Genomic DNA, 26432 nt, shown 5'->3' with positions numbered 1-26432 from the left:
AGGTATCAGCTCTGGGCTCTTCTGAGGTCACGGAGCTGAGACTGAGCGTCTGGGGAGTTCAGAGGGCTGCATTGCTGGAAGCCATGTGGGCAGGGAGCTGGGGGATCGCCTAGGGCAGGTCTGTGGGGAAGGAATGTGCCTGAGGACCTGGAGACCAGGACTGGGGCTGGAGGTGGGCACGTCTCACTTGTTCCCAGTTTAGTATAGTGATTAGATCCTCCTAGGCTCCCCAGTTAACAAAAGTGAGCTTAAATACCCGGTCACCATTTTCTAGCAGTGGTACTTTTGGAAAAGTGACCCAACTCCTCCTGCCTCAGTTTTCTCATCTGTGAAATGGGGATAAATGTAGCCATAGCAGGCTCTGCTAGTGGCTCAGTGGTAAGGAATCCACCTGCAATGCAGGAGTCGAAGGTTCAACCCCTGGGTCAGGAAGGGCATGTCCCCTGGAGGAGGGCATGGAAACCCACTCCAGTATTCCCACCTGGGAAATCCCATGGACAGAGGAGCCTGGTGGGCTGCAGTCCATGGGGTCGCAAAGAGTGAGCACAACTGAAGCTACTGAGCACACAAGCACATAGCCATGGAATTGTCATGACGGTTCACTGGCATCACTGGGGCTTAGCCAGCGTCTGGACGTGGTAAATGGTCACTAAGTCTATTATTATTAATAACATTGTTAAAGTAAACGACAATTTATAGCTCATGTAGTGCCCACTAACTTCTAGCTATTTTAGTATTATAATTGCTCAGTGTGCTCAGTTGCTCAGTCATGTCCGACTCTGCAACACTTTGGACTGTATAGCCCACCAGGGTGCAGGCTTCTCTTTGCGGTGGCCTCTCTTGCTGTGGAACAGGCCCTAGGGCGTTCAGGCTTCTGAGTTGCAGCTCCTGAGCTGTAGAGGTCACACAGGCTTCTGGTGGTCACACAGGTGCCTGGTCACACAGGCATTCAGGCTTCCGGTTGCAGCTCCTGAGCTCTAGAGCAAGGGCTCAATAGTTGTGCACGGGCTCAGTTGCTCTGTAGCATTCAAGATCTTTAGCTGAGGCATGTGGGATCTAGTTCCCTCCCCAGGAATTGAACCCAGGCCCCCTGCATTGGGAGCATGGAGTCTTAGCCACTGGACCACCAGGGAAATCTCTCATACAGTTATTGAAATGCAGGAAGCAGGGGATGGCTCCTTGAGACCTTGCCTCCATTTTTTTTCCCAGAAGTGAGTTAATTTCCAGGAACCTCTGGAGGTTTGCTTGACCTCCTTCAAGTCATTCTCAAAACTGTGAGGCCGAGCCAGATCACCGGCTTCGGTCCTACATTCTGCGTGTCCACCACAGCACTCTGACTCCCTTGCCCTGATCCCCTGTGACTCCATTACTTTCTAACATCATAGATAATTCAGTTATATATTATGTAGCTTGCTTATTATTTGTCTCCCTCCACCCTTCCCCCATCCCTGCATAAAATGTAATTTCTTTAAGGGCTGAGAGCTATATTTCATTGCTAACGATGTGCATCTTATCTAATTAGGACAAACAAAATTGGGCAAATGGTGCATATTGTATGAGATCAATATTGTAAGGCCTGCTTTTGTAATCAAAACTGAGAGATTGCAGAGCACTGTACCAGCCAATATCCCTCCTCTTTTAAAAATCATGTATGAACTTGTTTTCGTGGACTAGCTAGTCAGAATTGGCAGGTCCCCACATTCTGTTCAATTTAATCAATACAGGCTTTTTTTTTTTTTCCCAGTGAGCTTCCCTGGTAGCTCAGCAGGTAAAGAATCTACCTACAATGCAGGAGACCTGAGTTCAATCCCTGGGTTGGGAAGATACCCTAGAGGAGGCCATGGCAACCCATCCCAGTAGTCTTGCCTGGAGAATTCCATGGACAGAGGAGCCTGGCGGGCTACAGTCCACGGGGTCGCAAAGAGTCAGACGTGACTGAGCAAGCCACACAGTACACACAGTGATGGGTCAGTTTTGTGATACCAATACAGAGAACTTGACACAGTATTTGTATCTTTACAATGTTTAAAAATTAATTTATTTTCTTTATTTTTTGGCCATGTGGCATGCAGGATTTTAGTTCCCTGGTCAGGGATCAAACCTGTGACCCCGGCAGTGGAAGTCTGGAGTCTTAACCATTGAACCTGGTATTTGTAGCTTTTAAAAAGCACCTAACACAGTGCTTGGCATGTAGTGGAATCAAATAAGTCTTTGCTGAATGAATGGTGGGGGGCAGCCCTAGGGCAGCAATACAGGTTGGAAGGTGAGCTGCGGTCACTCATGGAAAGACATAACTGAGTCAGCCCGGCCGGCTGACACCACTAGGAAAGGGTGTGGAGGCGAGAAGGACCTGGCTTTATTTTCACCTGTTGGAAAGAAAGTGGAAGTTATGCTATGGGAAGGACCCAGAAAGTCCCTCTTTCTTGTGGAACAGGGAAAGACAGAACCTTCATGGGGGTTGGGGGGAGGCTGGGTAGGTGGGGATTTAGGGAGAGAAAACCTTGTTCCTTATAAAGAGGCAAATTCAGGAAGCCTACTCCAGTGGCAGCTGTGTCCTCTTGGGTGGGGCAGAGGAGAGGAAGGAAGTGGGCCCCAGGTAGGTGGCACAGATCAGAGAAGGTCAGGAGAGGAGTGGGTGGGTGGTCAGAAGACTCAGATATTCCAGGAAGAACAGGGTAGATGGTAAAGACCTTGAATGCTGACTTCTCTACCCCAGGTGCCCTCAGCCCAGGGAACCATAGAGTTTAAGAATGTACTGGAGTGATGGGGTCACAAGCATTGACTGATCAAGGTGTACAGGCGCTGTTCCCGGCATTAACTTGCTTGATCTTCACAGGCATTGTGTGCAGGGAGACAGTTGGTTATGTCCAGTCTGCAGATGAGAACACTGACACCCACGGGATGATATACCCTTCTCAAGAAACCACTGCGGGGGCATGGAGAGCTTGGACCGCAGCCCCTGAAGAGGCAAAACCATCGCCGTCTTAAAGCTGAGGAAAGTGATGACCGGACAGGGGGACTGGCATGCCCAAGGCCGCACAGCTCGCAGGGAGAGGAGCCAGGACTCCAGCCCCTGCAGTCTGGCTCCAGAGCGGGGTTGCTCAGCCTCAGGCTTCACTGGAGCAGATCCTTGGTGAGTGCTGTGGCGTGGATGGGACCCAAACAGGAGCAGCTGCTGTTGGAGGTGAGCTGTGATGGCTTTCCCCTGATGCCAAACTGCCCCGCCTGGCCTAAGTAATCACAATGGAGTGTTCTCAACCTTATCTTGAACCACCCACCCTCTCACTTCCTCTCTTCTGGAGCCACTTGAATTTTCTTTGTGCCTCCAACTCAGCACCTTCTCACATCCCGCTCCCTCTGCCTACCAGACTCGCCTCCTGGCTCATCCCTGCATCCTCATCTCTGATGCCCTCTCCTTCAGGAAGCCATCTCTGACCCTCAGGCTGGGTCAGGCACCCACTCTGGGCTCCCCCACCCCACCCCCACTCACTCCGGGTCATCACTGACTGGGGACAGGTCTGTCTGCCCTGCTGGACCTTGAGCTTGTGAAGGCAGAACTGGAGATTTCTTCTGTATTATTATATACTATTAGGTCCAGGAATCAGCCCAGAGGAAGAGTTTGGGGAACAGCTGTTATTATGAAGGAATGAATGAACTGAAGTAAAAGAAATAGGTTGAAGATAGTTCTCTGACCGGGTCGATTACATTCAATCTTGGTTTTCTACCGTTCCCAACAGCATGTCTTACTCAAAGGGAATTTTTTTTTAATGAATTAACACTCAGATACAGGGTTTGTTTGTTTTTTTTTTTAATCCTCCAGGTCTCAGCTCAGATGTCCCCTCCTCCAAGAAGTCTTCCCTGCCTCCTCCCGGAAGGCTGAGTCAGGTACCCCTTGGGGATATCCCCACCCAACTCCGGGCATCCCGCCCTTCGGACTCCAGCGTGTTTGTGACCAGGACTCCATATCACGTGTCACTTCAGTTCATTTTGTATTTCCAGGCAGCTAGTGGTGAACTTCTAGAGAAGAGAATGGCAACCCACTCCAGTATTCTTGTCTGGAAAATCCCATAGACTGAGGAGCCTGGCGGGCTACAGGTCAGGGGGGGTCAAGTCGGATGCGACTGAGCGCATGACTGAGCGCATGGTGAACCTGGCGCTGTTTTATTAAGCTCTGGATAACCAGGAGCCATCATTATTGACTTTATTTTTGTAGCTGTTGACCATTATAATCTCAGTTCCTGGTCCCTTTAACGCTGACATTCTTAAATTGCCCCTCCCTGGCACTGCTTCTCCCTGGCACCGCTTCTCCCTGGCAGCGCCCACACCCCCATCCTAGTGGGCCTTGAATGGGAAGAGGCGTAATTTTCAAGGGGATCCGGGGCCAGAGGGCGGGGCTTCTTCCTCCTTCCGCGCCTTGGGGGAAACCCCGGGGTTCCGGGGACATCGGGACTTTGGTTCTCTCCGTGCTGGGAGGAGGAGGAAAGTAAAGCCTGGGGTAGAGGGCTGAGAAAGGTGCAGCCAAAGTTCCTCCCCTGCCACCCTCGCTGTCTGTCCCGGGAGCCACTGTCACCGAAGTGCCTGTGAGTATGCAGCTGGGCAGAGGGGAAGAGAAGAGAGCTGGAGAGGCTGCGGACGGAGTGAGGACCGGGTCATCGTGCGGAAGCCGGGAAGATAGCTTGGCGCTCTCGAGTCGGGTGTCAGGACCCATGGAGTGCGCTGACCCACGGGGCCACCGCTGGGCAGGAATCCTGCTCTCAGGTGAGTGTCCGGCTCCCTTCAGGTGGGGAGGGGAGGGTGGGTGTGTACATGTGCACGAAAGAGACCCAAATAGAGACAAGAGAGAAACGGAGATAGAGGCAGGATTAAACACAAACACAAGAGGTTGACAGAGACCTCCCCAGCAGTCTAGTCCACGCTCCCAGCTCCCAACGCAGGGCGCCCAGGCTCAATCCTTGGTCAGAACGCTAGATCCCACATGCCTCGACTAAGACCCAGTGCAGCCAAATAAAATAAGAGAGAGATTGACAAAGGGGGACAGAGAAAGAGGCAAAGACATACACAGAGGAGCAGAGAGAGATGGAATCAGAGCCATAGAACCAGAGAGAGGCAAGAGACAGTGAAAATTACAGCGGAAACTGTACCAGAGGGAAAGAGAGAGCAGAGAGGGAGACTGAGGACAAAGAGCCAAAAAACTCCTCAGGGCTTCTCTGGTGGCTCAGTGGTCAAGAACCGCCTGCCGATGCAGGAGACGCAGGTTCGATCCCTGACCTGGGAAGATCCCACATGCTGTGGAGCAACTAATGCGGTGTGCTGCAACTGCTGAAGCCCACATGCCCTAGAGCCGGTGCTCCACAGCAAGAGAGGCCACCACGCTGAGATGCCCGAGCACCGCAGCTAGACAGGAGCCCAGGCAGCAACGAAGACGCAGCACAGCCGTAAATGCACGCATGTTCAAAGTCAATTGCTTTTAAAAAGAAAGCTTTTCAAGATACATACAGGTAAATAGATTCAGGGGAGTCGGGGCGGGGAGAGACAGAGAACCAGAGCTGGAGTCTAACAGACAGGAGTGAGACTGGCAACGAGAGGTTATGCCAGCCCTGAAGGGCACGCCAGGCTCCTCTGTCCCTGCCTGTCACCTGGAGTTTGCCCACATTCATGTCCATTGAGTTGGTGATGCTGTCTAACCATCTCATCCTCTGCCACCCCTTCTCGTTTTGCCTTCAATCTTTCCCAGCATCAGGGTCTTTTCCGATGAGCTGGCTCTTCCCATCAGGTAGCCAAAGTATTGGAACTTCAGCTTCAGCGTCAGTCCTTCCAATGCATGAGCCTATGGACTTGACCTCCAATAGCACTGAGGATAGAGAACTTCAGATGCTTTTCCATTGTCAGTTATTACAAGCACAGGAAGTAACAATGACAATAATAGTAATAATAACTAAGTGCTAATAATAGTGACTAACACTGTGAACTGTCACGTCTGATATCAGACCTCACAATAACCTGGTGTGCTAAGTTCTACCGTTCCACCGTTTTGCAGTTGAAGAAACTGAGGCTCACAAAGAGAAAGCCGCTTGCCCATGATAATAGACAAAGTCCACTATCATTATCAGAGTCCATATTTGCTCCTAAGAGCCCTTGTCTTTAACCCAAATGAGCAGGGGATGGGGCAATGCTTGATCTAAATTGGGGTCATCTGAGGGCTGGAGAAAGGCATGGCTGCCTGCCTTTGTTAATTGGGCTGATGGTTAGGGCAAGGACAAGAGTTTCAAGGTCGGCGGCACATGACCATAGCTGCTGGAGTTGGGCATCCTCACCTATGCCCACAGTCTCTGAACGTCCATAAAACTGTGTGCAGAATGGCCAAATGGAAAACTGAAAGCTCATGCTATCTATTTCCCTTTTCTCCCCTCTGCCTGAGGGCAAGTGGTTAATTTCTCCCATCAAAGATAACAGAAGAAGTTCCCCTTTATTGGGGGCTGGCTCTGTGCCCATCCCTGGACCAGAGGAACTGCACAGTGTTGAGAGCAAAGTCTTTAGGAACTGGCAAGCCAGGTTTAAGTCTAGCTTCTGATGCTTACTATCTAGTCTTGGAAAGTGATTTCACTGATCTGAGCATTTGTTTACCTCTCAGTGGAAGGGAGAGGCATCTTCCATGGAATGAGCATCACTGGACAGAGCACACTGACCCTCAGGGGACCCAGTTAAAATTGGTCAGTGTTCATTACCACCCACTCCAATCCTAAGAGGCAGACGATATTATTCCCATTTTAGAGCTGGGAAAACTGAGGCTCGGCGACGATAAAACATGTCTCAAGTCACATAGCCAGGAAGTAGTGAGTAAAAGTTAAGCCTCTAGGGGTGGAGGGCCCCATTCATGACCTCAGACCTCCCTCCACTTAGAAAGACCACAACTGGACACCCCCAATGCACCTTCCTCCCTGAATGCCTCCTCTTTCTCCCTCCAGCCTCACTTTTGACTGTGTGGAGCTTGGCAGCTGCAGCCCAAATCTCCCGTGATGCCATCACCCAAAGTGAGAAGGATATTGTTCTGTCTACATTTGGGGCCCCTTGGTTACCCCAAACTCACGGTAGATTCAGGGCACAGAAAACAAGGCTCTCATTCTGGTCTGTATATCCACCCTCAAGTACTCATCAGGGTTCCATGCCCAAAGTCCCAACAGGACAAACCCGATTGGCCCAGTCAGGCAACAACTGGTCCAATCGGTTGTGTTGGAGAGGGGGGCGGGGGTTGTGAAGGGGTGGCTGTCCTGGCTGGGGCTAGGGAAAATTGGTAGAGGGACCTGGTTGTTATCCCCAATACAAGCTTGACTTCTTTGCAGCCAGTAATAATTGACCCACCATCATGCCCCTGACCTTCTGTTTTATTTGCAACATCTCATTTACTGGGGGAGAGGAGACTTGAGGGTCCCAAGATCACACCTAGAATGAGAACTAGATCCAGCATTGGAGGCCAGTCATGGAGCTGAGGGGTGTCTGCCTGCAATTCCAACCTCTCCCTGTTTCTCGGGGTCCCTCTGTGACTGTATTTTGCCTGGTCTGTCCTTCACCTGTGTCTCCGCTTCTGTCTCCGCCTACTCTGTTTCTCCCTCTGTAGAACCTCTGGCCAAGCCCACCCTTTCAGTCAGCCAGGGCACAGTCATAGAGCACAGGGAAAATGTGACCTTTTACTGTGGCACCCCGGACGTCAACATCACCATCCACTGGGTCTTCAACCACCAGCCCCTGCCATCCAATGAGCACATACAGCTGTCCGCAGATGGCAAGACCCTCACCATCCTCACTGTCCAGCGGCAGGATGCTGGGATGTACCAGTGTGAAGCTTGGAGTGTCCGCGAGGTCAAGAGCAGTGACCCCACCTACCTGACTGTGTACTGTGAGTCCCTTTCCATTCCCCCCAGCCCCTCAGCAACACCCACTTCCTCAGTGATGTCATCCAGTCTCACAGCCTCACATATCATCCAAATGCGGACTTGTCCATCCTTGAACTCCAGACACATAGCTGTTTGACATCTCTACTTGGATTCTCCTGGGAACGTCCAATGTGACATGCCTAAAATTGAGCTCCTTAACTTTCGAATGTTTGATCCAAAATAATGCCTAAGTAGTCGTGAGGAAAGAGCACTTGCCGGCATGCTTTATGTTTTTATGTAGTTTTTATTTTTACTGCTCTGGGTGACAGGGGGGCTTCTCTTGTTGTGGAGCACAGGCTCTAGCGCACCTGGGCTCAGTAGTTGCAGCGCAGGCATAGTGGCCCCACGGCATGTGGGATCTTAGTTCCTCGACCGGGGATCAAACCTGCATCCCTGCATTGGAAGGCAAGTTCGTACCCAGTGGATGGCCAGGGAGGTCCCTTGCTGGCATGCTTTAGGCGTGTCTTTCACTCCTGGTTTACCCAGGGAGGTACGTGACATATCCTCACGGTCAGACTCTTAACATCTCCTTTGTAATGGTTCCAGAGTTTGAGGGGAGAGAAGAGAAAAGTTCCTGCCTGGGTCCCCCAAGAGGGCTCTCTCACTGATGCTGTTGTTGCTGCTACAATTGTTCTTGTCCTTCCAGATGGCCCTGACTCAGTCACGATCAAGGTGGAGCCTGGTGTAGACAACGGGGACACGGTTGAGGTGATGGAGGGCTCCGATGTGACCTTCTCGGCAGAAACTGAGTCTTACCCACAAGCCTCATATTCATGGGTTTTCCCCAATGACTCCAAGCCCATCACGAGCTTGTTCCTCAACATGAGCAATGTTACCATCCATGCCATGTCCAAGGAACACGAGGGCACCTACAGATGCTTGGTGTCCAACACTGCCACCCAGATGTCCCTCGAGGGTACTGTCGAAGTCCACGTCCTTGGTGAGTCTCTTTCCCCCATTCCTCTCCTTTGTGTCTCTGAGAATCTGGGCTGCACTGACGTCCTAGAGCTTGAGGAGGACGGAGTGGAGTGGGGCTTTCCCTTGTGGCTGGTGGCAGATTGTGGCTCTGGTCACAGGGTAGGACTTGGGTCTTTGTTTGGCACATCCTCCAGAAGGCTTTGGAGGCTGTCTGTGGGGTGTCTGTCTCTTTATTCTCATTAAGTGTGGGAGGCGATTCTGTAAACATACAAATACTAACACAGCACTCACACACCCCATACACGCATGGACGCACACACATAACAATCACACATGCAGGGGACTTCTCTGGTATTCTGGTGGTTAAGAGTGCGCTCCCAGTGCAGGGGGCCTGGGTTTGATCCCCGGTTGGGGAACTAAGATTCCTCATGCCGCATGACACGGCCAACAAAAAAGAAACAGTCATGCATGCATCGCAGATACACATATGTGCACCACAGACACATACAACTCACACACAACACACAGCTCACACACCACACACAACTCACACACCACACACAACTCACACACCACACATACAGCTCACACACAACACACAACTCACACACAACACACACACAACACATACAGCTCACACACAACACACAACTCACACAACATACAACACACATACAGCTCACACAACACACACAGCTCACACACAACACACAGAGCTCACACAACAACACACAGCTCACAACACACACAACTCACACACAACATACACACAACACACATACAGCTCACACACAACACACAGCTCACACACAACACACACAACTCACACACAACATACACACAACACACATACAGCTCACACACAACACATACAGCTCACACACAACACACACACAACACACAACACACACAACTCACAACACACAACTCACAACACACAACATACACACAACACACACACACAACACACACAACATACAACACACACAACACACAACTCACACACAACACAGCTCACACACAACAGACACACAACAGACACACAACACACACAACATACACACAACACACACACAACACACATAACACACACAACACACACAACATACAACACACACAACACACAACTCACACACAACACAGCTCACACACAACAGACACACACCAGACACACACACAACACACAACTCACACACAACACACACAACACACACAACTCACACACAACACACACAACTCACACACAACATACACACAACACACATACAGCTCACACACAACACATACAGCTCACACACAACACACACAACAGACACACAACACACAACTCACACACAACACACACAACACACACAACTCACACACAACACACACAACTCACACACAACATACACACAACACACATACAGCTCACACACAACACATACAGCTCACACACAACACACACACAGCACACAACACACACAACTCACAACACACAACTCACAACACACACAACATACACACAACACATACACACAACTCACACATAACACACACAACACACACAACATACAACACACACAACACACAACTCACACACAACACAGCTCACACACAACAGACACACAACAGACACACAACACACACAACATACACACAACACACACACAACACAGCTCACACACAACAGACACACAACAGACACACAACACACACAACATACACACAACACACAACTCACACACAACACACACAACTCACACATAACACACACAACACACACAACATACAACACACACAACACACAACTCACACACAACACAGCTCACACACAACAGACACACAACAGACACACAACACACACAACACACAACTCACACACAACACACACAACTCACACACAACACACACAACTCACACACAACACATACAACACACACAACTCACACACAACACAGCTCACACACAACACACACAACTCACACACAACACACACAACTCACACACAACACATACAACACACACAGCTCACACACAACACACACAACTCACACACAACACACACAACACAGCTCACACACAACACACACAACTCACAACACAGCTCACACACAACACACACAACTCACACACAACACATACAACTCACACACAACGCATACACACAGCATACAAAAGCCCATAATACACACACACGACATATAACATGTACCCAACAGACACACATAATACATGAAACACACAGGACATAACACAACACACACACCACACATACACATAAAGCCCACGACATGTGCATAGACGTGCTCACACACAGGCAAAGCACATGCACAGTACTCACAAAACACAGACACACATCTCAAATATGCGACAAACAATACCACAGACACACAACATATTCTCTCACAAAACACGTATACACACAAAACATAGCATGCGCACAATAGACACCCACAACACATATCACAAGACACTCGACATCCTCATGTCCAACACAGAAAACACCCCGCATACCACACATTTGACACCCTCAACACGTGCGGAACACACACAGTACATAACTGTACTTCACACATAGTAGTCACCTACCAGGCATGTAGGCATGTACAGACATGTGCTGTGCTTGTAAATACACAGGACAACATATACACAGAGCACGTGCATTACCACAGACACATAACATATGCTCACGTACAGAAGATATATACACACACAACATGTACTCACTTGCACACAAAGCACGTGTGTGTATATATATATGTATGTATGTACACACCACCATGCCTCACAGCCACAATACTTGTATACACAACACACACATGTAGATGGACACAAAAGGGACTTCTCTGGTGGTCCAGTGGTTAAGTCCAGTCGTCAGCGCAGGAGACAAGGGTCCAGGCCCTGGTCTGGGAAGATCCCTCATGCCAGGGAGCTACTAAGTCCGTGTACCACAGCTACTGAGCCACACGCCCTAGAGCCCGTGCTCCACAACAAGAGAAGCCGCCGCAACAAGAAGCCCACGCACCGCAACTAGAGCGCAGGCCCCACACAGCACAACTAGAGAAAGCCCTCATACAGCAACAAAAACCCAGCACAGGCAAAAATAAATAGACACAAAGCACACACTCACACACAAAACTCATCCATATACCACACTCTCCATACACACAAAACCTGTAACACAGTCACATAATTGTCACACAGCACACGCTCATACACAAAAGACTTAGATGCACCACCCACACAGCGCAGTCATATGCAAAGCACACACACACACACACACGCCACACACCACATAAACACACATCCCTGGGAAATCCTGTGGGCCCCATATGGGCAGGAGGCTGGCATAGGGTGTCCCTGGACCCTGTCCCATCTCTCTGTGTGTTTCCAGAAAGAGTGACCAAGCCTTATGTCATGCCCCCTAACCGGACTCTTGTGGAGCACACCAGCTTGGTGGTCCTGACCTGCCAGACCACCCATGAGGGAGTTGGAGTATGGTGGTTCCTGGGGGACCAGCTCCTCCTGCCCAGTGAGCACCTGGTGGCCAACTACAGGACCCTGAGCATCCATGGCCTTCGGCGGAATGACACAGGGCCCTATGCATGTGAGGTCTGGAACTGGGGCAGCCAGGCACGGAGTGAAGCCCTGAAGTTGAACATCAGCTGTGACTCATCCCTAGCTTGGACCTTCCCCTCCTTCCTCCTCTCTCCCTTGCTGAAGTTCTTACTTCCAGCCACTCATCCCATAATTATCAAACACCTGCTCTGTGACAGGCATATCTGAGCAGGGGACAAGGCCACCCTCACAGAGCTTTATGTTCTAGTTGGGGGAGACAGACCATACACAGCTAAACAAGGGGAAATCCATGCTGTGTCAGATGGGACTAGAGGCAGTGAGAAAGACAGGCAAGGCTGGGAAGCTGGGGAGGTGTTGCAGTCCTGGCTGGGGTGGTCAGGAGAGGCTTCCTGGAGGAGGCGATATGTGTACAGCAGGAGGTAGGGAGAGAGCTGTGCAGGTGACCAAGGGAAGTGAGTTCCAAGGCTGGGGAGGTGGGACTCTGCTTGGCCTGTCAGAGGAATCCCCAGAGGCCAAGATAACTGGAGAGATAAATTATAGGGAGAATGGAACAGAAGAAGCTGGGAGAGTGGGGGTAATAGACCACACAGGGTCCTGTGGGCCATGGTGAGGACACTCGAGCTACAAAAGGCTCTGAGCCGAGGAGAGAGCGGATTAGACTGGGGTTTGCACAGAGTCTCTCTGGCCCTTGTCTAAAGGGTGGGAACAGGGGAGAGGGAGGAGGTGATGCAGTTGTTTTTGTCTGATTCCATGGAGAGGCAGACCCCAAAATGGGATTCAGTGGGATTATACATGCAAGGATTTTCTTAAGGGAATGCTCTTGTGCAAAAAATGTAGGGAGGGAGCCTCAAAAAAGTGGGATTGCCCTCAGACCGAGGTACTTGGAGAGAGGGAGGAAGACAGAGTACAGAGTTGGTGGGAGCATGTAGACCACCATGGAGTCTAAGCAACGTTGTCAGGACTCTCGGGAGCCCAGGTCTCCCAGGAAGGGGTCTCCCTTACTTTCTCCAGCACTCTCAGGTACTGGCAGGGTGCCGCCCAGGAGAGGTCTGGGAGTGAATTGTGGGGTACTGCAGCTGAGCCCTTGGTCAGTTCCACTCTTACCCATGGAGGTCTATGAGGCGTCCTCTCGTGGTAGCCACAGTCATCCATCAAAAAATGACGAGGCTGAGCCAGTGCCAGCTGTAGCGATCAGGCCATGAATATATTTTAAATATCAAAGTCACAGGGTTTACTGCTAGTTGACATGAAGCAAGAGAGAAAGGGAGGAGTCAAGAATGACTCCAAGATTTTTTTTTTTGGCCTAAGCTACCATCAGAACTATAAGAACTATAAACATGTTGGAAGTTAGGGGCTACATGTCACAGGACACAGCAACAATTTCTGAAGCCTGAATATCTTATGAGGCTCCCTTGTTAGAATTCACTTTTGCAAGGGCAGGGGTTTTTGTTTCTGATTTTAATTTTGTTTTGTTTTGTTTTGGACTTGGCCCTTCCGTGTTGTGGATTACATTCTGCTTGCTCAGCACCTAAGGGATCTCTTGCCGAGATTCCTTTCAGCAGCAGTTGGAAGAGCCTTTGACTCCCAGGAATTCCCTCAGTTAGAATTGAGAAGGGGGAAAAAAGAAAGCAGAACTTCACATGTGGAACTGAATGGGACAAAATAGGTTATCTCACCGGTGGAGGATGGAGCATAATATTTGGCTCTGCACGCAGATGGCCCCGATCGAGTGTACTTCACCACAGGGTCAGAGACCCTGGTGGACACCACCATCAGTGCGAAGCTCAACTCCAGCATAACCCTGAAGTGTTGGGCTGAATCCCAGCCGGATGCTGAGTTTAACTGGACCCATGACAACACCAGTGTGTGCAAAGGGGAGCAGCTGGTTATCGAGACCCTGACTTGGAAACACCAAGGGAATTACAGCTGCACAGCCTCTAACTCTGTCACAATGCTGACCTCCTCTGCCTCAGTCATGGTCAGCATCACAGGTGAGGGTCCAGGTGACTTTCTCTGATGCTGGCCTTAGCACTCTGATCTTCCCTTACTAAGGACTGGAGTGTGGCACCGACTGTCCTGCATGGGCGGGTTCCTAGTCCAGAGCTGTTGAATTCCAGCCACTAACACTCAGACTCAGGACTTCCCTGGAGATCCAGTGGTTAAGACTCTGTGTGCTTCCACTGCAGGGGGCAGGGGTTCAATCCCTGGTCAGGGAACTAAGATGCTGTATGCTGCAAAGTGGTCAAAAAATGGAAAAAAAAAATTCGTGATCTCATTTCATCTTCAGAACATCCCTATACAGTAGGTACCATTTCCCCCACTTTGCAAATGAGGGAATGAGACTCAGAAAGAGTAGTTACTTTTGTCTGTGTCCACAGGCCCCCAGAGAGTCAAAGGTGACTCAGGTTTCCAGTTGCCAGAGCCCTTTGCTGTGATGACCATATCTGATTCATCATCTTAATCAGTAACGTCATCACACCAACACTGACTGATCACTTTCCATGGGTCTAAATACTTCACCCACATCGAACATATCGAACCTTATATTTACTGAAATGAATACATATTTGTTTAATCTTTTCAGCAACAATATGGAGTAGGCTTCATATTATCTTTCTTTTTACAGAAGAGCCAAAGGAAGCACAAAGAGGTAAGTAGCATGCCCAGGGTCACACAGCTGAGATGTGAACTTAGAACATTTGACTCCAGAAATGATTCTATTACTGCTACAAACTTCTGCCTCCCAATGAATGCTCATCAAATGACAGTGGAGATAAAGCCCCAAGATTGGGAATGAGGTTGGGGACAGGGATGAGGTCCTGATTCTTTCTCCTTGCCCAGGTCACCGGTCATCCCTGTCTGTAGGGGCCATCATTGGCATTACCATCGGAATCCTGGCTGTCATTGCCCTGGCCATAGGGCTGGGCTGCTTCATACACACTGGAAAGGCCAAAGGGTAAATCTCAGAATGGGGTGGGGGATGTGGCCTATGGAGGACCTGCCCAGTAGGAGGGTTGCTGACCATGGTGCTGAGTGGTGCCTGTTGGGAACTGAGAAGGTTTGGGACGTTGCCCAAAACGGACATAGGATATGGGTAGAGCCTGTGGAGATGGGCAAGGACTAGAGGCATAGTGAACAAGGGTCTTGGGGTTTCAGGCTCTCAAGGAGAACAAAAGAGGATAACGTCTATGAGAACACGACACCCACTTCTGAAGAGGGTCAACCTGAAGAGCTCGATCGCAGTAAGTGACTCCATAGCTGATACCCAGGGCAGCAGTGAGGTCTGGAGAAGAGGCTGGTGCAGAGAGCCCAGGCTTCTGCTCCCAGCTTCGCCCCTGGGTCACTAGGACATCGTGGGCAAGCCCTGTAGTCTTGGACCCTCTATGCACCCATCTGGAAAGTGGATGAGATCAGGGTCGAGAACTCTGAGGAGTTCTGCCTGTCCCAACAGCCACAACATAAATAACGACAACGTACCGCCATTCTAGTCTTTCTCGCTCTCAGAAAACTTTGTTAATGGATTGCTGTAAGCAGAGAGAGTCAGTCATGACATGCCTCACTACTAAATTCAAAACAAGTCTCATTGTCCATCTCAATATAGTAACTCATGCAGCCTTCTCTGACCAAAGGCAAAACAAAACATCTTTGCTATATCTGGTCTAAGATTCTGGTAAGATGGGCTCCTGAAGCAGAAGTCCTCTGGAGACTGTCCAATTCAGCTCAGTTTTACAGAAAAGAAAACCAAGGCCAGGAAGGATATATGATAAACACAGGCTACAGAGGACCCTGGTGTACCTGGGGCTTGGTTTAAGACTTCTGCCCTCATCTGTGTCATCAAACAGCCTTATCGAACCCAGAATTTGATTTCCAAGACCTTCCCAGGTCAAGATCACTGGAGATGTGATGGGATAGTCCTGGGGATAAAAGAAGGAAGGTTTCTACCACATCCTTCCTGGGGATAGAAGTGCTCTGCCTGGACAAATCGCCCCTTCCCTCATGCATGCGTGCATGCTCAGTCGCTTCAGTCATATCTGGCTCTTTGCGACCCCATGGACTGTAGCCCACCAGACTCCTCTGTCCATGGGATTCTACCAGCAAGAATACTGGAGTGGGTTGCCATGCCCTCCTCCAGGGGATCTTCCCAATCCAGGGATCGAACCCATGTCTCCTGCATTGCAGGTAGATTCTTTACTGCTGAGACACTGGGGAAGCCCCTTCTTCCCTCATATCTCTCCCTAACTCCAGCCTTGGGCTGGCATTCACTTTCTCTAGACTGGCCCATGCTTATGTATGCCAATGTACCTGCCATTGAAGGACAGATACCAGTCAAAAAGGTGGGTAATTCTCCAGAGGCACCCCATCTACTCCTGTGACTCTCTGGCACTTCCCCAGCCAAGCAGGGCTGTTTTACGTCTCACCTCGTGGGGTGGGGGTGAAGTTCAGGCATGTTCTCTTAAGGATGCCCAGCCAGTGGTAGCTTGGGTCCCTACTTTCTCTGGGGATCTCAAGACCTTCCATGGCTTTTTCATCTCTCCTTCTTGTTTTCTTTCTCTTTTGCTTGACAATGCCTAACCTGGAGCCCCCTCTGGGAATCAGAAGAGATGTAACTGCCTCTGAGGCCTAAGCTATTTCCAAGAATTTCCAGGGGTGATCTTTTATCCCAGGCCTCAGGACCTCTTCACTATTTTCTTTTCCCCCCAGATGCTGCCAGTAGACCCTCCAGAGCAATTATATGAGGTAGGTTGGCCTTGCTTGATTTTATTAAAGAAGTTGCAAAGGAATACAATCTGAGAATGTTATATTTGACAAATATGAGAAATCATCTTGTCTAGATCTTTCATTGAGCATTGCTGGGCCAGGAATGGGAAGAAAGTGCCTCTAGGCCTCACAGGGAGCTGGGCTAGATTCCTTTTAAAAATATATTTATTTGTTTATTTATGGCTGTGTCAGGTCTTAGTTGCAGCACGCCAAGTTTTCGTTGCAGCGTGTGGGATCGTTGTGGTAGTGTGGTAGGTTTCTCTGTAGTTGTGGCTCGAGGGCTCCAGAGTGCATGGGCTCAGTAGTTGCAGTGTGGGCTTAGTCGCCCCAAAGCCTGTGGGATCTTAGTTTCCCACCAGGGATCGAATCCACATCCCCTGCATTAGAAGGCGGATTCTTAACTACTGGACCACCAGGGAAGTCCCTGGGTCAGAGCCTAGGATTCTAGCTCCTGCCCGATGCTGCTTCCGCTTCCAGTGCTTGCAGCGGGGTTGCAAATAAGCTAATACCGGCCTCGCAAGTGACAGGATGCAAAGGAAGTTTTGGAGTAGAAGTTGCAGACGTAGCCCGGTGAAAAGGAAGAGTTCTGGTCTTAGACCTACTTCTGCTTCTGATCCTTTGAGAGAACCTGGTTGGGAATCTCTTTGTCTCTGGATCTCTGAAGAGTGCACGTTGGCACTTTCCAGATGCTGTGGTTCTAAGACAAACTGCTTGTGGGCCCTAACTGATCTCTTTGTTCACTTGCAGCAGATATCATCTTCCGCCATCCACGACGGGTATTCTCATGGCCCCAGGAAGCCATCCTCCAAACTTGCACCGCAACCCTTGGTCCCAACTCCACAAAAAGAAAATGCAGAGTCAAACTATGAGGTATTTTTATGCCACACAGAGTCTTTGGACAGACAGAGAGCTGCCACCAATCTCCCTTTTCCTCCTTGCTAAAGAGTCTGTTAGGATAACCTATCAAGAGATTTCCTTTCAAAAATCTTTTCAATCCCTTTGCACCCCCTTCCATCCTATCACTTTCTGGTTCATTTCATTTCATTCCCTTCCTGTCCATCCATTTCACTCCATCCCGTGTTTCCATCACACTTATTTTCACTCTACCCGTTTAACTTTCTATCCATTTAATTTCATTTATTCTCATTTTATTCCAACTGTTTCCTCTCCAGTCCATTTCTGTTTTTTTTTTTCATTCCATTCCACTCCCTCTCATTCCATTTCTTTCCATAAAATTCCTTTTATTTCCTTTCCATCTCTTCTGTTCCTCTTCTTACTTCCCATTCCATCCCTTGTCATCGCTTCCCACCACTCAGTGCATTCCTATGCATTCCATCCCATTCCATTCTGCTTCATCCATTGTGTCACGTTTTTTCTTTCTTCTTTCATTCCTTTCTTCTTTCATTCCTTTCCATTCTTTCCCACGTCTCCCTATTACCTTTTTTTCCTTTTTATTTTTCCTTTTTAATCCCACCTGTTCATCTCTTCCACATTTCATTTCTGTCTATTTTAATCCTGGTTATCACTTTTCCATTTCCATACCATAACTTTCATTTATTACTCTTATTATTTCACTTTCATGTCATGATTATTTCATTTCCATTCTTCTCCTTCCTGTTCCCTATCATTCCTGTTCTTTCCACCCACGTATTTAATCCACTCCTTTCATTCTGTTCCCTACTAGTCCACTCCTTTCTAGTCGATGTCCTATTTACGTTCATTTCCATTTGGTCAGCTTTCATTTCATTCCACCACATTCCATTTCTTCTCAGTCTGTTTCTTTTCATTCCCTTCTTTCTTTCATTTCCTCTTCCTCATGCCTTCCCCTGCCATTCAGTTCTGTTTCATTATTTTCTGTTCCCTTTCATTGCATTGCCTTCCATTCTATTTCTACTTAAAAAAAAATTATTTTATTGAAGTCTACTTGATTTACTTCACTAAGATAATGTGGTGTTATCTTCTTTACAGAAAAGTGATTCAGTTATACATATATATTTGTATATATATGTATCCATACACACACATATATAATAGTTTGCATCTGCTAATCTCCAGCTCCCAATCCACCCCCACCCCGCCCCACTCTTCTGTTTCCTGTTCATTCTTCTTAAATCCATCCCACCCTGTTGTACCACATTCCATTCTGCTCCATTACCTGTCATATGAACCATTCTCAAAAGCTGTGAATGTCTAAATATCTTCAGGATTTTTAATAAGAAAAACAAACCCCTTGACAGTAGTTCAGGTTAATTAAAGTGGGGATTAATTGAGAAAACACTGAGAAATCTCAGGTAACCAATGTCAGAAATTACTTGTGGGCCTCGTGGGGATTAGAATCAGGAAGTTTTTCTCTCTTATGGCTGCTCATTTTTTTTTTTTAAATAAGGAAAAGTATTTATTTGTGCCTTGTACATTGTAATAAGAGTGGTTGCTCATTTTTGCTGATCAATGAATTTGTTCCATTTTCTTTGGTTCGGCTTGAACTCCTATGCAAGCTTCCTGGTCACTGCTCCTCTATAGCTTCAAATTATATATGACAACACCCTCTGCTACTGTCTACAGGTTTCTAGGTTCAGATTCTTCAGAGGAGAAGTACAGTTGTTCAGGCCATTGTATGGATTGTGCTGACGTTTGTCAGCTCTCTAATTAGCTGTGAACTGGTACAAACATAGCCTCTTAGGTCCCTCTTTTCATCAGGATCTAAGAGAAAGGAGTCTCATTTGTTCCTTTTTATCAGTGGAGCAAAAGCTCTTCCACTAAACTTCCTCTTATGTCTTCTTGGGTCGGGATGCTGTCGTGTGGCACTTGTTGCAAGGAAGGCTGGGAAAATTAGCTGTTATCCTTCCCAGTCTCTCCAATAGAAGCAGGCAAGAGGGAAGATATAGGAGGAGTGTCAGCTCAGCCACCTCAGCGTCTGCTACCTTCTGAAGGGATGAGACGGAGCAAACAACGTAGAGGGTTTGGAGTAGAGTGTTCTGAGTTGAGGAGCATCAAGGGAAAAGGTCCTGAAGTGAATGTATTTTTTATCTATTGCTGCATAAAGAATTACCACAAGCTTAGCAGCTTAAAACAACACACATTTATTATCTCACAGTTTCCTGGATCAGGAGTTCAGGCAATTCTCAGATGGGTCTTCCCCAAGGCTGCAAAAAAGGCGTTGGCCAAGTCTCAGGTCTCATCTGAGGCTCTACTGGGAAGGGATCCACGTCTGAGCTCTTACGGTTGTGGGAAGCATTCAGTCCCTTGCAGGCTGTCATAATGAGGGCCTCAGTGTCTTACTGGCTGTCAGCTGGAGGCTGCACTCAGTCCTTTCAGTGCTTTCCATAGGCAGCTCACAACATTGTATCTCGCTTCCTCAAAGCCAAGACAGATGTCACACTGTTATATAACAGAATCACATAATGTAAGCAGATACCTCCTGTCACCTTTGCCATATTCAAATGGTTAGATGCAAGTCACAGGTCTTGCCCTCAAGAGGAGGTTTGCATCAGGGCATGAAAACCAGGGGACTTCCCTGGTGACTCAGATGGTAAAGAACCCTCCTGCAATGCAGGAGACCCGGGTTTGAACCCTGGGTTGGGAAGATCCCCTGGAGAAGGAAATGGCGATCCACTCCAGTCTTCTTGCCTGGGAAATCCCATGGACAGAGGAGCCTGGTGCACTACAATCCATAGGCTGGCAAAGAATCTGTCATGACTGAGGGACTAAGCACAGACACATGCATGAATACCAGGAGGTGAGGATTCTGGGGGTCACCTTAGACTCTGTCCTCCACAATGGGGAAGCAAAGGCCATCCCAGGTATGGAAGGGTGTCAGCATGACTGAAGTACAATGAGAAAGCAAGATTTCCGGCATTTTCAAGGTTGAGAAAAGAGAATGCCAGAGAGTTTGAGCCCCTACAGCAAGTAGCCCAGGAAAGCCCACTAGAACTGGAACTCACCTCTTCTCTTTGTGTAATAGGTGCTTGTGAATCCAGAACACAACATCTACTGCCAAATCAACCGTCCCACCTAATGGAAGCAGAGATCCTTTCTCCAGAAATCCTAAAGAAGTCACGCTCAATCATATATTCAATGATGTTTATTACATACACATTATATTCCAGCCATTCTCTTTGCAAACCTTGTGACATTCTGTTTTGATGTCTTTTTCAGGCTCTAGACCCTAGCTCTCACCAAATCTTAAGCTTTGGGCTCATGTTTCTTTAAAAGCAATAGAAACAAGTCAAAAGCCATCCAGAATTAAAGGACCAAGGTCTGATACCCAGAAGCTGGGGATGTCATAGTGTTTACTACATATATCGTTGATGGACACAGCAGGCAGGGAGAAGTGTGAGCCTGAGTCAGCCGGAGTGGAGCATGGGATGTACCCACGGGTCAGACAAGCAGTGTCTTTTCAAATCATGGTAGAGGATAAGGAGCAAGGAGCTGTTAAGAGATGACAAGAGAAAACACAGAATGAAGCATGGGAATGAGGCACCTAGGGAGGTGCAGGCACAAGATGCTTTGAATCCCAAGAGACTCAGGGGTGGAGATGTGAGGATGAGATTTGCTAAAGGGAACAAGGAGTCTAGGATGACTCCCAGGTTTCTGGCCAGAGCAACTGGATGACAGTTTCTTCAGGCCACTTTCTGAAGCGACAGTGGGGAAGGAGTAAATCTGGGACAGAGAGAGAAATCAAGAATTTGGTTTGACATGTCAGGGATCAAGCAGAGCAGGCAAATGTTCATAACAGTCTAGGTAGCTCCCTTTCCAGCTCCAGCCCCAGACGCAGCAGCCGTCATGATGTTGATGCCCAAGAAGAAATGGATTGCCATTTATGCACTCCTTTTTAAGGAGGGGGTGATGGTGGCCAAGAAGGATGTCCACATACAGTATCACCTGGAGCTGGCAGACAAGAACGTGCCCAATCTGCACGTCTTGAAAGCCACGCAGTCTCTCAAACCACGAGGCTATGTGAAGGAACAGTTTGCCTGGAGACACGTTTACTGGTACCTCACCAACAAGGGCATCCTCCAACCTGTCCCCTGAGATTGTGCCTGCCACCCTGCACCACAGCCATCCTGAGACTGGCCGGCCATGGCCCAAAGGTCTACAGGGGGAGTGACCTGCAAGGCTCACGCAAGGGGAAGCCGACAGAAACACCTACAGACGAAACGCCGTGCCCCCTGGTGCCGACAAGAAATCTGAGGCTGGGGCTGGGTCAGCAACTGAATTCCAGTTTAGAGGTGAATTTGGTCATGGATGTGGTCAGCCACCTCAGTTAAGTTGAAAGAGATTGCTTTATGTTGAGAAACCTGTAAATAGAAATTAAAAAAAAAAAGTCTAGATAGAGCAGGGCTGGAAATATACATTGGGAATTGTCAGTGGGATTTGAAGTTATGGAGTTAGATGAGATCTTGTGTCAGGGGTCCCCAGGACCACCCTCAGGCTCAATGATTTGCTAAAAGCATTCACAAGACCTCCAAGTTGTTATGATCATTGTTATGGCTCATGACAGCAAAAGGACAGAGAGTAAAATCAGCAAAAGGAAAAGGTACAGGTGGTGAAGTCTGGAAGAAACCATGTTCCTCAGTTTCCAGGAAGTTGACCAAGAACTAGTCCTTGGAAATAGGCTTTTTGAGGGAAATAGGTAGGGTTTGAGCAATTCAGACCTGCTGAATTAACCTTTTTCCCTACAGATCCCAAAGAGAGTAGATGAAGACAGAGATGAGTAGGGGCTGACAGACTAAGCACTGGTCCCTCCAACATTTATAGTTTGAGGCAGATTCAGCAAAGGAAAAGGACTGTCCTTTTTATCCTGCTGAGAACTTCCTCCTCGCTTCCCCGGATATCAGAGAGACAGATTACACTCTCCCTCTCCCTTATCTTTGTCTTTGAAGCAAATGAATTCAAAACTTGTTTGCTCTTCCGTAGTTGTTGAGCCCTCACCCAACTCCTGGCCAATAGAACCTCAGTATGAAACTTGGGTCTCAGCCAATCCTCAAACAACTGAGAGAGAAATCTCTGGGTTAGATGGTCATCTGTGTAGAATGAGTTTCTGTTCCTCAGGAGTAGCTATTCCAAAGTCTGTGATATTCAGGTTAGGTCAGGGATTCAGGTGCTCTTGCAAGTAGATATTACCATTTTATTCGTTTTTAAAGAAAAAAAAATGGCAAAACAGAAGACAAAGTCAGTTTTAAGCTATATAGTACTAGTGCTTTAATGTCTGAATATCTTGAAGTGAAAAAAACAATGAAAATGAAAAAGTGAACAGAAAAAAAGAGAAGATAACACTCCAAAAACCCCATCGTGATTTTGTCTTATTTTACTAAATCTGTAGATCAATCTACAATATTTGACCTCTTTACAACACAACCATTGTAATGTAGCATTTGTATGTCTTTTATCTCAGTAGTTTCGAAGGCTTCTACTAATGTCTCTATATATTTTACTAAATTTGTAGGGCTTTTTTTTGCTTCTCTTATAAATAAATGTGAACCTTTCTCTGTCTTTTTTAAAAATGATTTTATTTACTGGCTGTGCTGGGTCTTTGTTACTCCTTGGGCTTTTCTCTAGTTGTGGTGAGCGGGAGCTACTCGCTAGTTTTGATGCGTGAGCTTCTCTTGCTGAGCGTGGGTTCTAGGGCCAACAGGCTTCAGTAGTTGCAGTTCCTGGGCTCTAGCACAGGCTCAATAGATATATTCCATGGTTTGTGGGATCTTCCTGGGACAGGGATTGAACCCATGTCTTCTGCATTGGTAGGCGGATTCTTTATTGCTGAGCCACCAGGGAAGCTCCTTTATCTGTCTTGTTTGTAAACTGAGAATTGCTTATGTAGAGGAAAGATCCTGGTATGTAGGCAAGGGGCAAATTGCGTAATACAGAAATTAAGAGCATGGATTCCAGAGTCAGATTTTTCTCTTTTATTGTGGTAAAAGTCACATAATTTAAAACATACTATCTCAACCATATTTAACCATACAGTTCAATGGCACTAAGTGCATTGATATTATTGTGAAAATCTCACCGTCTTCCATGTCCCGAATTTTTCACCTCCCTAAACTGAAACTGTCCCTCCCCATCCCATGTTTCTACCAATGTACTTTGCAGAGTCAGACTTCTTGAACTCTAATACTAATTCTGCCCTTACAATACAACCTGTTAATATTACTGGGCTTCAGTTTCATTTTCTGTAAAAGGGAGTATCTGGTTTAAAATACCGGTAAGGAAGAGATGAAATTACTATCTGTAGATGACTGGCTCACTAGAGAAGCCAGGAAAATCAAATGGAATACTGTAAGAATTCAGAACATTTCAGTAGGTTAACCAGATACAAAATAAATACTTAAAAAAATCAATCACAATAACCAGCTATAAGAAACTTTGGGGGTAGAGATTACATTTCAAACAGCAGTAATTTTTTGTTGTTAAAGTCAGATTCACGTGAGGAAAACTACAGTTTCTTGACAGTATTAAAGGAGAAAGCTTAAAAATAAAGCTGTATGAAAATACGTTTCCAACCGCATCCCGTTTTCACTGTCACTCCTGAACGTCAAGCCGAGCCTAGGGCCGGCCTTTCCCAAGACAGCCACTTCCCATGCATCGGTTTTTTGGCCTCCATTTCCGATCTGGCTCCTAGTCTCAACGCCGCGCAAAAACTCGGACCCGCACACTCGCACCCCTCAGCCGCTAATTCAATTTTGACACCTGGTTCTAGTGTGGCCGGCCACCTCCCGAGTCCACCCCGGGTATGAAGCTGGAACCACCCCCAAATCACCGCCCGCATCGCCGAGGCTTCTGGGAATTGTAGTTCCGGCTCGCAGAGTCCAAACGCACTTCCGCGTTCGGCCAGAAGTGCAGCCATTGTCCCGCGCGCGGACGCTTGCAATCTCCGTGCACCTCGGCCCTTTGGCGGTTAAGCTGAGCGGCCTTGTGGATGCCGACTAAGGGAGGGGATAGAACTAGCTTAAGGCTAGTCTGTCGTGTGCAGAGTCGTGGCAGAGAATTGCCTAACCGAGCTCGTCTTGCCGCAGAGCAGTGGTGGGCACCGAAGCTGTGACAGGCCCTGCCTGGCCCTCGAGCTGGTGGACGCTCAGGTTGGTGAGGGGGCGGGGCAACGCCGGGTGCCTGGTGCGCGCATGCGCAGGGTCTAGGCGGGTGGCTGGGACTGAGTATGTGGGTGGGGGATCTGGGACCTGCGTGGGCGGTGCTTCAGCCTCAGATCGCAGAAGTTGGTGGTGATGCTGGGGCAACTGCAGATCCCGGTACTGTGCTCTGCGCGCGTCCCAGGTGCGACGCACGTAGGGGCTTGGGGAGATTGGTGGAGAAAGCGGTTTGGGTGCAGGTTCAGGGTACAGCTGCATTATGAACTCACACTGTACTGTTTGAGTGAGGATCCAGGGGGGCTGAGGGATGGGTAGAGAGAGCAATGGGGCAGGGATGGCTTGTGGAGGCGGGGATTTGCCAGGAGCTGTTCGAGTCTCAAACCCAGAAACATCGAGCCGGTACACAAACAACAGGTCCACATTCAGGGCCTAGGAGGGACTAGCAGGTACTGTGTTTGTCAGGGCGACCTCCAGCCCCATGCTGGCCATGTTTTGGATTCAGCGGTGATGGGGGGTTGATGGGGGGCCTAGGAGGATTTTGAGTGGTGGGGAGTCTGGCCTGGCACTCTTCTGGTAGAGGCCCACCGATCCCAGGAGGGAGGAGGTCGTGGGTGTAGCTGAGCTCTGTGCTTATGCTTGGCTTTTTGAACAGGAAGTGAGAGGCAGTCGACAGGTGCTGGAGGGTCAGTGGAAGGATAGGATCCTGGGAGGGGCACGGCTAAGTAATGAACTTCACGCAGTTAATCAGGCGTTTGGGTCATCAAGCCCAGGGGGCTACATGGTGGCTCTGCTAAAGAATCCACCTGCGGTGCAGGAGACAAAGGTTCGATCCCTGGGATGGGAAGATGCCCTGGGAAGTGAAGGGCAACCCACTCGAGTATTCTTTCCTAGGAAATCCCATGGACAGAGGAGCCTTGTAGGTTTACAGTCCATGGGGTTGCAAGAGTCGGACATGACTTAGCAAGTAAACAACACCATCAAGCCCAGAGCCCTGCTGTTTGCGCTAGGAAGAAGTGCTGATTTGGGTCTGCAGATTCAGGTTGAGGGTGGCAGGTGGACACTAGGGGATCCTCAGTGTGCTGGGTGTTTTTAGGAGTGCAGGGCGGGATGGGGGGTTGGGTCCCAGGATCCAGTGGGACATAGACTGATTCATGCTGCAGATTTTGGTGATGGGTGT

General features: G+C 48.5%; 1 protein-coding gene and 1 pseudogene across 1 annotated transcript; both read left to right on the top strand.

The window, feature by feature from the left end:
- Nucleotides 1–4706: 4706 nt before the first annotated feature.
- Nucleotides 4707–21183, top strand: CEACAM20 (CEA cell adhesion molecule 20). The gene is made up of 13 exons (XM_052656431.1): nt 4707–4758; nt 6966–7031; nt 7616–7894; nt 8578–8871; nt 12226–12498; nt 14126–14401; nt 15037–15060; nt 15252–15366; nt 15567–15652; nt 16683–16744; nt 17112–17147; nt 17916–18038; nt 21130–21183. The coding sequence occupies exons 1-13, from the start codon at nt 4707–4709 to the stop codon at nt 21181–21183; spliced, it is 1740 nt and encodes a 579-aa protein (XP_052512391.1).
- A 770-nt stretch (nt 21184–21953) lies between these two features.
- Nucleotides 21954–22440, top strand: LOC128063981 (40S ribosomal protein S10-like; annotated as a pseudogene).
- Nucleotides 22441–26432: the final 3992 nt, after the last annotated feature.

The sequence above is a fragment of the Budorcas taxicolor genome, chromosome 18 (assembly GCF_023091745.1).
Source record: "Budorcas taxicolor isolate Tak-1 chromosome 18, Takin1.1, whole genome shotgun sequence".
Lineage (NCBI taxonomy): Eukaryota > Metazoa > Chordata > Mammalia > Artiodactyla > Bovidae > Budorcas > Budorcas taxicolor.
Note: the sequence above shows the minus strand (reverse complement) of the source record. Positions and strands in the feature narration are given on the sequence as shown.